Source organism: Aythya ferina (genome assembly GCF_964211825.1).
Source record: "Aythya ferina genome assembly, chromosome: 2".
In the NCBI taxonomy this organism is placed as follows: Eukaryota; Metazoa; Chordata; class Aves; order Anseriformes; family Anatidae; genus Aythya; species Aythya ferina.
This window is the reverse complement of record NC_140297.1, coordinates 69,185,822-69,199,003: the sequence shown is the minus strand read 5'-3', so window position 1 is coordinate 69,199,003 and position 13,182 is coordinate 69,185,822. Positions and strand designations below refer to the sequence as shown.

The 13,182-nt window shown below is 44.6% G+C and overlaps 3 protein-coding genes across 10 annotated transcripts in view; 2 read left to right on the top strand and 1 right to left on the bottom strand.

Moving 5' to 3' along the window:
• GCNT2 (glucosaminyl (N-acetyl) transferase 2 (I blood group)) overlaps positions 1 to 2,765 on the top strand; it is a 61,592-nt gene extending 58,827 nt beyond the window's left edge. Inside the window, exon 4 of the mRNA XM_084509423.1 lies at positions 2,453 to 2,765. Within this exon, the coding sequence (XP_084365549.1) occupies positions 2,453 to 2,530 (78 nt within the window). The 3' untranslated portion in view covers positions 2,531 to 2,765. The remainder of the gene's footprint in view (positions 1 to 2,452) is intronic.
• A 3,387-nt stretch (positions 2,766 to 6,152) lies between these two features.
• GCM2 (glial cells missing transcription factor 2) lies at positions 6,153 to 12,283 on the bottom strand. Its single transcript, XM_084511679.1, has 5 exons — positions 12,177 to 12,283; positions 10,521 to 10,773; positions 10,009 to 10,121; positions 8,326 to 8,451; positions 6,153 to 8,139 (listed from the first exon to the last, which is right to left on the bottom strand). The coding sequence occupies exons 1-5, from the start codon at positions 12,216 to 12,218 to the stop codon at positions 7,243 to 7,245; spliced, it is 1,431 nt and encodes a 476-aa protein (XP_084367805.1). The 5' UTR covers positions 12,219 to 12,283; the 3' UTR covers positions 6,153 to 7,242.
• Positions 11,894 to 13,182, top strand: part of SYCP2L (synaptonemal complex protein 2 like) — a 27,716-nt gene continuing 26,427 nt past the window's right edge. For 5 of the 8 annotated variants that reach the window (XM_084511677.1, XM_084511675.1, XM_084511671.1 and 2 more), the window contains exons 1-2: positions 12,077 to 12,207; positions 12,835 to 12,900. In XM_084511677.1, the coding sequence (XP_084367803.1) occupies positions 12,199 to 12,207; positions 12,835 to 12,900 (75 nt within the window). In that variant the 5' untranslated portion in view covers positions 12,077 to 12,198. The other 3 variants (XM_084511673.1, XM_084511678.1, XM_084511674.1) reach the window with 3 other exon arrangements.

Below are 13,182 nucleotides of genomic sequence, written 5' to 3'. Positions count from 1 at the left end.
CTCTCTTGTTTCTGGGCTCAGTACTGCATGAGGGCTAGCCTTAGCAGTGAAGAATGAACGTAAGAAGGCATTCAGTAACTCTGCCTTCTCTGTATCTGCTATAACCAAGGCACTCACCTCATTTAGCAGTGCACCCATATTTTCTTAAGATTTCCTTTTGCTGCTGATGTATTTGAAGAAGCCCTTCCTGTTGTCCTTGATGTCTGTTGCTAAATTTCATTCTAACCAGGCCTTGGCCTTCCTCATTGCACGATCGAGTGCATCCTCAGTAAGTTTGCAGACAACCCCAAGTTAAGCATGTGTGTCGATCTGCACGAGGGAAGGAAGGCTCCTCAGGAGGATCTGGATAGGCTGGACCAATGGGCTGAGGCCAACTGCATGAAGTTCAACAAGGCCAAGTGACGGGTCCTGTGCTGGGGCACAACAACCCCAAGCAGAGCTACAGGCTGGGAGAGGAGTGGTTGGAAAGCTGCCTGGCAGAGAAGGACCTGGGAGTATTGGTTGATAGTCGGCTGAATATGAGCCAGCAGTGTGCTCAGGTGGCCAAGAAGGCCAACAGCATCCTGGCTTGTATAAGAAACAGTGTGGCCAGCAGGTCTAGGGAAGTGATTGTCCCCTTGTCCCCCTGTACTCGGCTCTGGTGAGGCTGCACCAAGAGTACTGTGTTCAGGTTTGGGCCCCTCACTACAAGAAGGGCATCGAGGTGCTCGACCATGTCCAGATGTCCTGGTTTCAGTTAGAACAGAATTTTCTTCCTAGTAGCTGGTGGAATGCTGTGTTTTGGCTTGGGATGAGAAGAGTGCTGATAACACCCCGATGTTTTAATTGTTGCAGAGCAGTGCTTATACCAAGCCAAGGACATCTCAGCCTTTTGCTCTGTCCTGCCAACAGGCAGGCTGGGGGTGCAGTAAGAGCTGGGAGGGGACAGACCCAGGACAGGTGACCCAAACTAGCCAAAGGGGTATTCCATACCATCTGATGTCATGCTAAACAATATATAGGGGTGGCTAGCCGGGGGAGGGGGCCGGACTGCTCGGGGTTAGGCTGGGCATCGGTCAGCAGGTGGTGAGCAATTGCATTGTGCATCACTTGTTTGTACATATTATTAGTAGTAGTACTATTATCACCATTGTATTATTATTATTATTATTATTATTATTGTTATTATTATTTTCCTGTCTTATTAAACTGTCTTTATCTCAACTCACAGGCTTCACTTTCCATTTCTCTCCCCCGTCCCAGAGAGGGAGGGGGAGGGTGAGCGAACGGCTGCGTGGTGTTTAGCTGCTGGCCGGGTTAAACCACGACACCAGAGAATGGCAGCGAAGCTGGTGAGGGGTCTGGAGAACAAGTCTTACAAGGAGCATCTGAGGGAGCTGGGGTTGTTCAGCCTGGTGAAGCAGAGGCTCAGGGGTGACCTTATCGCTCTCTACAGGTACCTTACAGGAGGTTTTAGTGAGGTGGGGATTGGTCTATTCTCCCATGTGCCTGGTGACAGGACGAGGGGAAATGGGCTAAAGTTGTACCATGGGAGGTTTAGGTTGGATATTAGGAAGAACTTCTTTACTGAAAGGGTTGTGAGGCATTGGAATGGGCTGCCTGGGGAAGTGGTTGAGTCACCATCCCTGGAGGTCTTTAAAAGACGTTTAGATGTAGAGCTTAGTGATATGGTTTAGTGGAGGATTTGTTAGTGTTAGGTCAGAGGTTGGACTAGGTGGTCTTGGAGATCTCTTCCAACCTAGATGATTCTGTGATTCTGTGATCCACAGCTTCTCTGAGCGACGTGTTTCAGTGCCTTGCTAACCTTACAGGGAAGAATTTCCTCCTAATGTCTAATCTAAATCTATCCTCTTTTAGTTTAAGACTATTCCACCTTGTCCTATCATTTACCTAAGTAAAGAGTGTTTCTCCATGCCGTTTCTTAGTAGTCCTTTATAACATAAATTTCCATAAATTTCCATAATTTTCCGTGTACAGAAGACACGATTAAAAAAATATGTGTATTTAGTGTCTGAGCCAATGGGTAGTTTTGAGAGTGAGGTCTCGCCTGAAGCTTTAAAGCTCAAAGCTTCCTATTCTTTAAATGCTTTTTGAGGTCAAGGGCCAAGAAGAAGAGACAACATGGTAACTACAAGAGATACTTTGGAGGGAGAGGCAGAGAAATGGTGTAGAAGTTCAGATTTGCTCAGCTTCACCAGGCTGTCAGCAAAAAGGGGAAGCTGTCCCAGTTACACTTTTTTTCTCCTGTTTGTCAATGGCCAGGGTGGTGATGAGGTCAAGCACTGCTGACAGATGAATTGCTTCTGCCTTTAGTCAGCTGTGCAGAACAGGAGGCTGTGGGAAGCAGCACTTTGGAGCCTAGAGGACTCAGCAACTCGAACAGTTTGTTGAAATGACAGCACAAGGATTAATATATATATATATATATATTTTTTTTTTTTCTTTTTTCCAGAAACAGAATATGTCCCTTTCCTTTACTGAAGTAAAAACATCAGAGGTGCCTCCTGAGTACAATGAAGTGCAAAGATGAGACCTGGACATGAGGAGTGTGAAAGCAGCGTCACCCCACAGGCAAAACTTGGGCCATGGTTCAGTGACATCAGCTGTGTTTTGCAAAGTGTTGTCACTTCTCTGCGGGGACATAAGCGCATGGGCATAGCTAATTTTCTGAGTTTGATCTCATACCAGGAATTACCTGCTGTTTCAGAAAGCTGCTCTTCCGTTTGCTTCTGCATTATGGGGAAAAAAAAAAAAAAAAAAAGCCTCTCAAAATAAGAAACATGAGTGTGTTTTTTCCTCTGCTTGAAATAAACTCCAAATAGTGGGACACAGAGGATGGGAGTGGTGAGTGCTGGGAAGCAACCAAAAGTCAAGACTGATATATAAATAATTTCAATACTAGTTTTGCAGAGGTGCAGCAATTGAGTCTAAATTCTGTTAGTGCTGTCCTGCACCTGCTGATTGCCAGTGGTTTCTGTAATGCTCCCTGATGCATGGAGGTGGGAAGACTGCACTGTAGTTATGACAAACTGCAACATGCTTCAGAGCTATATGGCAAGCACTGCAGCCCAGTCACTTAACCCCTCATTTTGTCACAAAGGCATTAAGAGAAGTGCTGGGCTTTGCTCTTTCTGTGAAGCACGAAAACGAAGGAAAGCCATCAGGCTGGAACGGCAGGGGTGTTTGCGAGTCCTGCAGAAGGACCTCTGAGAAGATCCTGGTGCACCTGCTTGCCTGCTCATTTTACACAACAAGATTAGCAGACCCTCTACTAATTTTCTGTTGAAAGAACCCTCTTTGGCTGCGGCCCATAAAGGTATCAGTGCTTTGCTAAAATGCCAGCATAAGCACCTGAAACCAGCTCCTCACAACTGGCAGTACAACAAGTGACAGCAGGTATGTAGAAGTTAATAGGGGTTGTGTGAACTTTATTTGGTTGCTGTTGCTTTGAATGAGTTTGATCCAAATGAGCAACATTTCTTTGTGATGTTTTTTCACACCTGTATCATCCCCCTGATCTCTGTCTTGCATGCGGGCTCCTGCAAGCTTGTGGAGGTGTCATGTTGAAATGTGCTCTCTATTTTGCACAATCCTAACCATAGCACTACATAAACAGCAACTGATCTGCCCTTCCTTTGTTCGAGAGCGATGGGCAGATACTTACTTTATGTGTCTAGAAGACCTCAGGCAGTTGTCCAGACACGGGACAACACCATTCTCTGCTCTTGTCAGTTCTCAGGCAGATGGGTTTTAACACACCTGGACTGACTTTTCACCCTGTGTCTTAGGAGGAACTACACAACGCTGAAGGTCACAGTTCTCCGCTTTTTCTGCATGTGACTGACACTGAGCACAGTAGGAGTGGCACAAAACCCGTGATTCATCTTTTTAGAAGGCCTCCTGCACCTCCAGAAGTGCACCGTGTCTCCTGCTAAATAGTCTGTCTTAAGAGGTGTTATCCATCTTTGTGAATAGGAGTAGCTCAGGTGGATTAGATAACTCAAAAAGACTAAAAAACAGAGCAAAACAAACAAATAACATGAAAAAAAAAAAAAATCCAGACACCTCCCTCCACCTCCCTCCCCCCCCCCCAAAAAAAAAAAAAAAAAAAAGTAAAAAGTAGGCTTAGAAATCATATTCTGCTCTGCTGTATCATCACTGTCTCCAGACTGTTTCCCATCCATAGAGCTCAGAGGAACACTTGCCTCTGTCCACAAAGATCATGAAGACCTCCCCAGAGGAGTAGAGACACCAGTGAGCTCAGCAGACCCAAAATGCTGGGCTCCCAGGGTCTGTCCCCTTAGCAGGACCTGCTACTGAGGGCAGGGGGTAGCAGCAGAGGGGACCAGGTGGCATTGCCCACATACAGGTGCCCACATCGGGTCTGTGACACATGGCCACACCTGGCAGGTACACATGTTGAGAAACATCATCGAGAAGCCTCTTGTCTCTGGAAGGGATCCATTCAACACACTTCTGCTTTTAAACCTTGCCATTGAAAGGCTGCTTTTTTGAGTATAAAGGGCATCCTCAGCCTGGGGACAGCTGGTGCTCCGCCTCAGTAGGGCCCTTGTTGTCCATACGAAGCCGGAGCCACAGGTGGCTGAGCTCTGAAAGCACATTTTTTCCACTCCTCAGCTTTGCTGTGACAACTGGAATTTGCTAGGTGAGGATGCCTGCCATGGCACAGGATGCGGGTGGCCCCTGCACTCCTCTCATGTGCTCGAGGAAGGGCCAGAAACCACATCTGAATGGTACGATGAATGGAAAAACAGCTACTCAAGGACTGAAAGGAGCACATCTTTCTTCAAGGATGCTGCTTTGCCTGGGAAGCACGCTTTTAAAGATAATTCTGCAGCTATATAAAACAGCAGAGACATTTGATTTCAGCTTTTTTTGTGTGAGCACAGAAGCTAACATTGCTTTTAAATTGCTATATTTTGGAGAGAAAACTATGTGCTGCACTAGATTGTATCCATCTGATATTTTAACCACAAAGGTTATTGAACAGACAGGTTGTTGCAGATGCTTGTGCACAAAAGGCACTGGTGTCAGTGTAGAGAAAGGCTGCAATAACCTTCAGGGATTTTTTATTTGCTCGAGTGGATGTGGTGAGGTAATTGCTACCATATCTTTGTACCGTGTTAAACAGCTGTTGCATTTATTAGACAGGAGTCCACACCTAAAAAGTAGCATCCTAACACAGGTGGTACATCAGTTGAGAAAATGCAGCCAAGTTCTGCTTAAAAGGAAGCATTTCAAGAGCATAGCGTAACAATTTAAGCATATGGGTACAGCAACAAACTTGATACCAGCATATTAACAGCACAAAATCCCCACAGCCTATCCTAGCATTTTAACACATTCAAAGTGTAAGTTGCAGCGGTCTAATTTCTCTAAAATCAATACAAAATGGAGCAGTTTACATCTTTGTTTAAGATTTTCATGAAGTTTGGGATCTGCTGTGAATCTTATCTCAGCTTTTTTAGTCAATTTGCCTCACTTTATTTTTTTTTCTCCTTTTAAGTTTAGAAGGCTTTATATCTTATTTTTTATTCTACAGCCCAAATGACTCAATATATTTTGGAGTACAGAAGAAAAATCTCAGTTCTGTGTACAGGGATAGCATTATATACTTACAAGCTCAAATTTTGGCTCAGCCTTTCTGGGTGGTTACTTGTTATTTTCTTAGCTTAGTATGTGGGCTAATTACCAAACTGACATTGCTCACCTGAATCGGTTCTTTTCTGTAATCTAAAGCCCCTGGAAGAATGGACATAAAATTTTAAATGAGCCCAGTGAGGTAGACAGCAAATATATTACAAGTCAATGCAAGTTTGACAGATACGATAATTTAGTCTTTTGATAAATTCCAGTTGCAAGAGGCCTGAGTTTTCAAAATGCTGAACAACCACCCACTACTGGAACAGGATGCTGTGCATATATTTTTTTCATAAAAGTACAAACTTAAAGAAAGAAATACTCATAATCACAGAATTGAAGGGGTTGGAAGGGACCTCGAAAGATGTATGACTTTTTTAAAAACCCAAGAGTTTGTACACCATGTTTTACAAATAAGATTTAGTTACTGATTTATGACAGCACTACAAGGTTCTGCGTGTCGAAGCCAACTAACCAGCTGCTCATGTTAGTTTATGTTATCTTGTTTTTAAACGCATATTTATTAAAAGCACACAGTAGCAGGCTGTTACATAAAACATAGCCAACACGTAATAAAAACAGATTTTTCCAAAATATTTGAGCATCCAAAAAGTTAAAATACTTGGTAACTAATATTAATAATAAATGCTGTCACCCTGACCAAACCCCAGCCTACATAGCTTTCTTGCTAGGCATACACTGTTTAGGTATGGTTTTTGTTACACAGCACTATACAGCTTCCAAAATACATAACATTTAAACCAGCAGTATTTATTTTGTGCCCATTGGAGAATTAATTCAATTATCTGAGAACCTGGGGATGCAACCTTTTCTGTTTAGCTCAGGGTCTCTGGAAATTGTTTTTTGGCCTCTCATTTTGTCAGTTGCTTCATTCCCAGTAGACCACCGCTGTCATGGGAGGTTGATTGCAGAGAGGAAAAAAAAGTGCTAGGAGAAATCCCTTGGAGGAAAGAAAGACTTAATGGTGAAGCAGAGAGAAGAACAGTAACCAGGAAGGTGCATTCACACTGGCCTGCTGCCGTCAAACAAAATAGCAGTTTCCATGAAGGTTTATCATTTCTTTTTTCAGAAAAAGACAATTAGTTCTTCTATTCATCAGGATTGTGGCAGGTGAATGGATCACTCAGGTGGATTATCCTGCAAGTTGCCTTACTGTCTCTTCTTTCCATTGACCGCAGTCTACACCTCCTTCCTCATCTTTTCCCATTCCCTGGGAACCATTTTCTTTACTGCCGTCCCCCTCCAAGCCCGCAGCCTTTGGCAGGGCTGGTGGCTGTAAGCAGATCGCAGCCTCCAGCAGAGGCCATTTGCTTCCACAGGTGCTGTGCCCCTGCACAACCTTCTCCTGCTTGGGGCTGGACATCTCATACTATTTACTAATATTGAAATTTTGTGGGCAATATGCTTCGCTCAGTGCCAGAAAGGCAAGAAACAACTTATCTGGGGGATAAGTTGTTGTAACACACTGCTTCCTCACTTCTCCTCAATTCCCAAGTCATGTATACGGTCAGTGCAGTCACGCATTTATTTCCCAGTTTGAGTTAATCATTCTGCTGTCATTTATGCAGTGTTTAGCCAATATTCAGCACTTTCAAACCTTAAGTCCTGTCCTTCATGCTCAGCGTAGCTGTTCCCCAGTGGTAGCCCATACCGATAGGTCTCCACGTTCTCGGCTGGTTCGGCCTTTGCAGGGATTGCATCATGCTGGTAGAGCAACGCTGACTTGATCATCCCAAAATCTTCCTGATTCTTCATCCCTGAATAGATAGCGCCTGAGACGTTTTCAGCCACGTGGGTATAGCTCTGAAGGTTGTTCATATCGCAGAGGTTGTTGCTGCATTTCAGCGCAGATGGCTTGTAGGCCCGGTAGGACACTTTTGTGGTAGTCGTGATGACAGTTTGTAACGGTGGGGCTATGGGAGAGGGGCTGGTACCATACCTGCTGGGGTACTCACCACCGTAATAAGGGTGGTTAGCCCTTGTTTGCATCTGACCATAGTCGCTCCTTTCTCTGCTGGCAGTTTTCCCCCAGACTGGTTTCAATCCGTAATGCCTACCAGTATTATCAAAGCTCTTGTCATTGCTGGCCAAAGAACTATAGTGAGATCCATTCAAATTGATGGGGTCAGCATCAGTGGGAGGATTTGTTAGATCTTTGTATAATGATGGGTAAGCAGTGGAGCTTATAAAAGTAGGAACTCCAAACTCATAGCTGCACGCTCTAGGCACATAGATCCTTGGATTGGGGCACTTCTGGTATGGTGATAGCTGATCCTCTTGGAAGCTGGCTGAGTCATAAGGCGCTTTGTAGAGGTCAGCGTTTTGTGGCCAGGGGTAAGACTGAGTTGGAATTGAAAAACTGGTGTCTGTGATGATGCTGACTCTTTCTGGGCCATCCATGCAGGGCAGATTCTGCATGTTATTGACGTAACCACTGCTATCATGGTATTTTCCCACCTGGAAAGGATGAGATCTTTGAGATTTGGGAATGGATACCACCCACATACACATCCTGACAGTTGCACTATTGCTCATTTCAGTCCCAAGCAAACAGCTGTAGCATGGTATAAAGCTTTGTTTTGCCTTGGGCTTCCCAGTATGCATCTCTGACACCTCTCTAATTGACTGAAAATCTTGACTTACCTCTGAGTTTAGAGGTCTCTTTTTCTGGGAATGGTGAGAAGAGGATATTTGCTTCTTAATTGCACTTCGCCTTGCCTCTGCCTCCAATTTACTCTCTGGCCTAGGGTGGTCGTGAACTCCTTTAGCCTAAATAAGGATAATCAAAGAACTAGATGCAAACTGGAAGGAGGTAAGAGAAAAGAAAATGCAGTAGTAGAACGAGAGAGAGAGTGAGAGAGCGTGCATAACCTGTGGCCTGGCACAAGAGAGCACAGAGAAGAATCTAAAGAACAAGGGGGGATTACATTTTAAAAATGAATAAAGCCCAGCTGTGCCAGCTGTGCCTTGCAGGTAGACAGAAGTAAGAAGTGAGGGAGGAGAAATCAGAGATGACTGCAGACCTGCAAGACTGGGTGATGAAAAAGCAAAGCTGCTACCCATGTCTACGACATTCAGGAACAGCTGATCAGAACCAGGGGAGTGGGGGGATGCATTATAAATTTAGTTTAATTGGTTGACTCCAGGATCCTAGTTCTGCATTATAACATCCACCACTAAAATGGCAACAACATGCTTGAAAGAGGTTTCATGCTAATGGATGACAAGTATTACTTACTTTGAAAATGATAACCACATTTTGGAAATCTATACCCAGGAAAGCCATCCAGAGATGGTCTGCTATTGAAGCTGCTGTGGATACACAGACTTATGTATACAAAACTGTATTCACATATGACAAAACAACGTATGCTACATGTACTTACCCATTACACTTTCCAACACGGACTTTCAGGTAGTCCCTAATACAAACTAGAAAACTTAAAACTATTTTAAAAATGTCCTCTATCAAATGCAAATTCCAAGTGAGAATTTATCAACAATTTTTATCAAAATCTTTTCAGTTTTTGCATTTTTATGATGCAATGTCTGAATAATAACAATTATAAATAACAGGTGAGAATTAGGGAATGTGGCCCATTTGATTCCATTTACTGATAGGAAAAAATGGAGTTCACTGGAGTCTGGGGAAGAAAAAAAGCCCCAAATCCAGCAGAGAATGTAAGCTCAAAACAGAAGGGTTTGGTGAAATTTTTGTCCTAGTACTGCTAAAAAACAACAACAACAACAAACACACAGAAACATCATAAAGTTTCAAAATCACCTTCTAAATACCCTTTTTCTGGTGAACTTTTAAAACCTTTTAGAATTCAAAGTTGTTTTTGTTTTGTTTTTTTTTTTCCATATGTAGCAGAATTTTTGTTTGAAATTATGCAGTTTAAATGATGCTTTCATTTCCCCATTTACTTATCTTAGTAGGAAATAAATCTTTGGTCCTTGGTGAGATTCAGTCAGCAGACGTGCTAAGGTGCAGGACAAGCTTTGTTCATATCTGTTTACTATAAACAAGAGAACTTTAGACCTCTATAATGATGTTATAGCTAAGATGGAAAAAAGTTAGCCCTCAAGTACTGCTTTTTTAAAAGACAGGCAAGTGTTACTGCTTTATGTGTTATGGCCAGGTTCATAATACAGATGAATCCAGGCATGAGTCCAAACTCTACTGTACTCACCATGCTCGGTGGTACACACACACACACACAAAAAGAGGAAAAAAAAAAAAAAAAAAAAAGAAAAAAGGAGATCTTTCTGGATATGGATATCATGTATGTGCATGTCTGTGCACATGCATATACATGCTTTTACCTGGAAAAATATTGCTTTGCCATCCAGCCTCCAGAAGTTAGTGACCGGATAGCCACTGTGCCCTCGGCAAGGAATGAGCTCAAGGGCCGCGTTGCAGTTTGGACAGGCTTTCCCTGCAAAAACAGATTGAAAAACTTTTGAAAAACACTTGTTCAAGGCGAGGGTGCAATCAGAGAGTGAATGGAGCACAAGAGCAATAGGACAAGTCCTTCACTGAAATTCAGATTGAGATATGATATTCCAGTAAATGGGATGCAGTCTACCGAGCAGAATTGAATAGTGCAGACTAGAGCTGCACGGGTGATATAAGCTAATGAATGAAAGGACGGTGGGTCCATTTGCCTGTAGCTATTTGCAAGCAGATGTTGACAGAATTTGGGACTAACTTGCTCACACTGCTTGCAACACCACCTTAGTCTGCATGCCAGAAAACAACCTGGCCTCTGCTTAGAAGTCAGCCGGCCCCAGCTGACGGTCCCCAGGTGCCCTGTCCCACCCCAAGCCCCCCTCACTTTGCTGCTTCTGTCGAGCCTTGTCACATATGGCGGGGCGCAGCTGCAGCCTGGCACCGCTGGGCAGGGCACAGCTCCTGGCACACACCACCACCCCCAGGCAGGACTTCTTGAGGATCTGGCAGTTGTGGTTGTTGGTGTTGCGCATGGCCCAGCCGCTGAGGTGCCTCTGCGCATTCTTCTCCTCACTGGAGTAGATGAGGCGCACGTAGCCATCCGGCCACTCCTGGAAGGCATCGAAGTGCTTGGGCTCCTACAGCAGGGAGAGCATAAGGATGGGGTATCGCAACACAAGGTTGTCATCCCATTGCAAAACATACAATAGGAGAGGGAGGGCTCCTTCTGTGACCTCTCATGCAGCAAAAGCCAGAAGCAGCAGAAAATGTTTTTGGAAGAACAGCTTATTCAGAAACAGCCTGTGAAAGGAGAAAGGCAACCTGGGCTTCCATGTCACGAAAGAAAATCAGGTCTCCTTCCCCTTTGGGATCACCATTGGTAATAAGAAGGTCTGTTGTCACCAATGCCTCTTTCCTGTAAGGTGGCCCAGCTGTAGGAAATCAGCCTCACCACGAGCACCTATGGGCTGCCCCACCACACTTGTGCCCAGGCAGGACGGGGGCTGCCCTGTTTCTGCTTACTATTAAGTTCTTCTCACCACAGGGCTATGCACCTGCAGGCTGGAAACTAGAAGTTTTAGCTAAGCAACTGTTGCTTGCAGTGCATCTAACACAAGATGAACAAGGCTCTTGCAAAACAAACAGAAAAAGAAAACATTGCAAAAACGTGCAACTCTGTACATTGCAGTAGATGCGTGGTGGTCCAGAGAAAGACCATTTCCATTAGGGATGTCACTGGCTTTCCAGCATTCCTTATCAAAATGCGATTAACAGAGCAATGAAAGAACGACTGAGATTTTAAACTCCAATTATTTTACAATGCAAATAGAATTCCCACAATGCCCATTTAACATACATATACACCACATGTGAGCAATCCCAGGGAATTCAGGGATTTACAGAGCATTTGCATCCAGAATTTACAGAGTTAATCATTTCTGTAATTGCATGAGATGTGCAATATATTGTGAGATGAAAACTGCTTGGGTTAAAAATGCATTTGGAGCTCACAAACCGAGAAAAAAAAGTGAATGTTCATTGACAAATCTGCTTAATCAGACACATCAGCAGACAGATGCAATATTTAAATGATTTAAATTATAATGGAAAAAGGCCAAACCGAGCTTCCTTTAGCATGCAAATGGGGGAATGAGGGAGAAGGAAGCTGGTCTAACAGTAAGGACTGCTTTAAGAGTTTGTACACAGCTGCCCGAGGTTTTGCATTAAATCCCTGCCTTTATTTCCGGCCATCAGCAGAGTCCCTTAAGAACCCTGTAACTGCACTGGGAAAGATTTTGCAAGGTAAGAGGTGAGCTTGGTAGGAAGCAATGTTGAGGCTCCTGATGTGGGGAAATTAAATAGGCTGTAAAGCACAGCTCCTTGGGAGGACAAAGTCATCCCGGAGGGCTTCAGGCCCTGGGGGAAAACCCCAACAGCATTCTGACCCCGTCACAGGGAGGTTCCCCAGTTTCCTGCTGATTTCTCGTGCTAGTGCCAGTGCCCCCTTCCCCCCATATCCCCCTCTCCCTCTACCAGGTACCTGCGGCAGTTTGGGGTCGTTGATGTCCCAGGTAAGCTTCATGCTGGAAGAGGGGGCAGCGGGAGGCGGCAGCTCCCGTTTTTATGCCCCCGGGGCGTCCCTGCCTGGCCCCGCTTGAGCGGCAGGGGGCTGGCCCTGGAGGGGACTACCGTAGGGAGGGGGGCTCCCAGCTGCTGCACCAGGTGAGGGCTGCCTGCTCTGCACCCCCCGGTATGCTTAGACCAGTTCAGGCTGTGCTGCACCTGCTGAAGGTGTTTTTTCGGGGGGGGGGGGGGGGGGGGGGGGTAGTAGTTGACGTGCCTTCTGGTTTTGGGGATTTTCCCAAAAAGTTTGTTTTCAGCTCCCAGGAATAGAAAAGAGTTCGTGATGTGATGCTAGAGACTTAGAATGCTGTGTGTACCTGCAATCCTTTGGCCTCAAGGGTTTTTCTCCTTCCTTTTCATCCTACTGATGCCAGGCAGCCCCTGGGTGGGTAGGTGGGGGGCACCATGGAGCCCCTTGCACCGGGGCTGGGGGACTGCTTTGGAAGCATGGGGTGATTGTGAAACTTTGTTTGGGAGATGACAGAAGAAAACTTGGGAGAGGGAGGGTAAGTAGAACATCCTCAAATTTTGAGCAGAAAAAGTGATTTTCTTATATTACATTTTCTCTTTTAAAGGAAGAAGAAAGCCAAAAATGGAGTAAAGAAATGGATGACAATATGGCAGCTAGAGCAGAAGACTATGTAAATACCTTTTAAATACATCCCTACCTCTGTTTTACAAATTCCAGAGAACATCCAAGTTGGAAGGGACCCAAATATATATGCCTATAATATATATATTTATTTATTTAAAGGTGCGTTCTTAAATGCATGTAGCAGGACCTAGGATTTCTAGTCGTTTAATGTAACTTTGCAAGTGAAGCCAAGACCACTGCCTTTTTCTTAGCAAACATGTAAAAATTACTGTGGGAGCAGTGGGATGGGATAAGAGCAGCTTACTGCTGCCTGTGCCAAAGGAGTTGC

Coding starts and splice junctions, on each gene's coding strand:
- GCM2 (XM_084511679.1), bottom strand. CDS start 12,218: ATGAAGCTTACCTGGGACATCAACGACCCCAAACTGCCGCAG. Junction 10,774..12,176: donor ACGACCCCAAACTGCCGCAG/GTACCTGGTAGA, acceptor TCCCTGCTGTAG/GAGCCCAAGCACTTCGATGC. Junction 8,140..8,325: donor AGAGACCTCTAAACTCAGAG/GTAAGTCAAGAT, acceptor CATCCTTTCCAG/GTGGGAAAATACCATGATAG.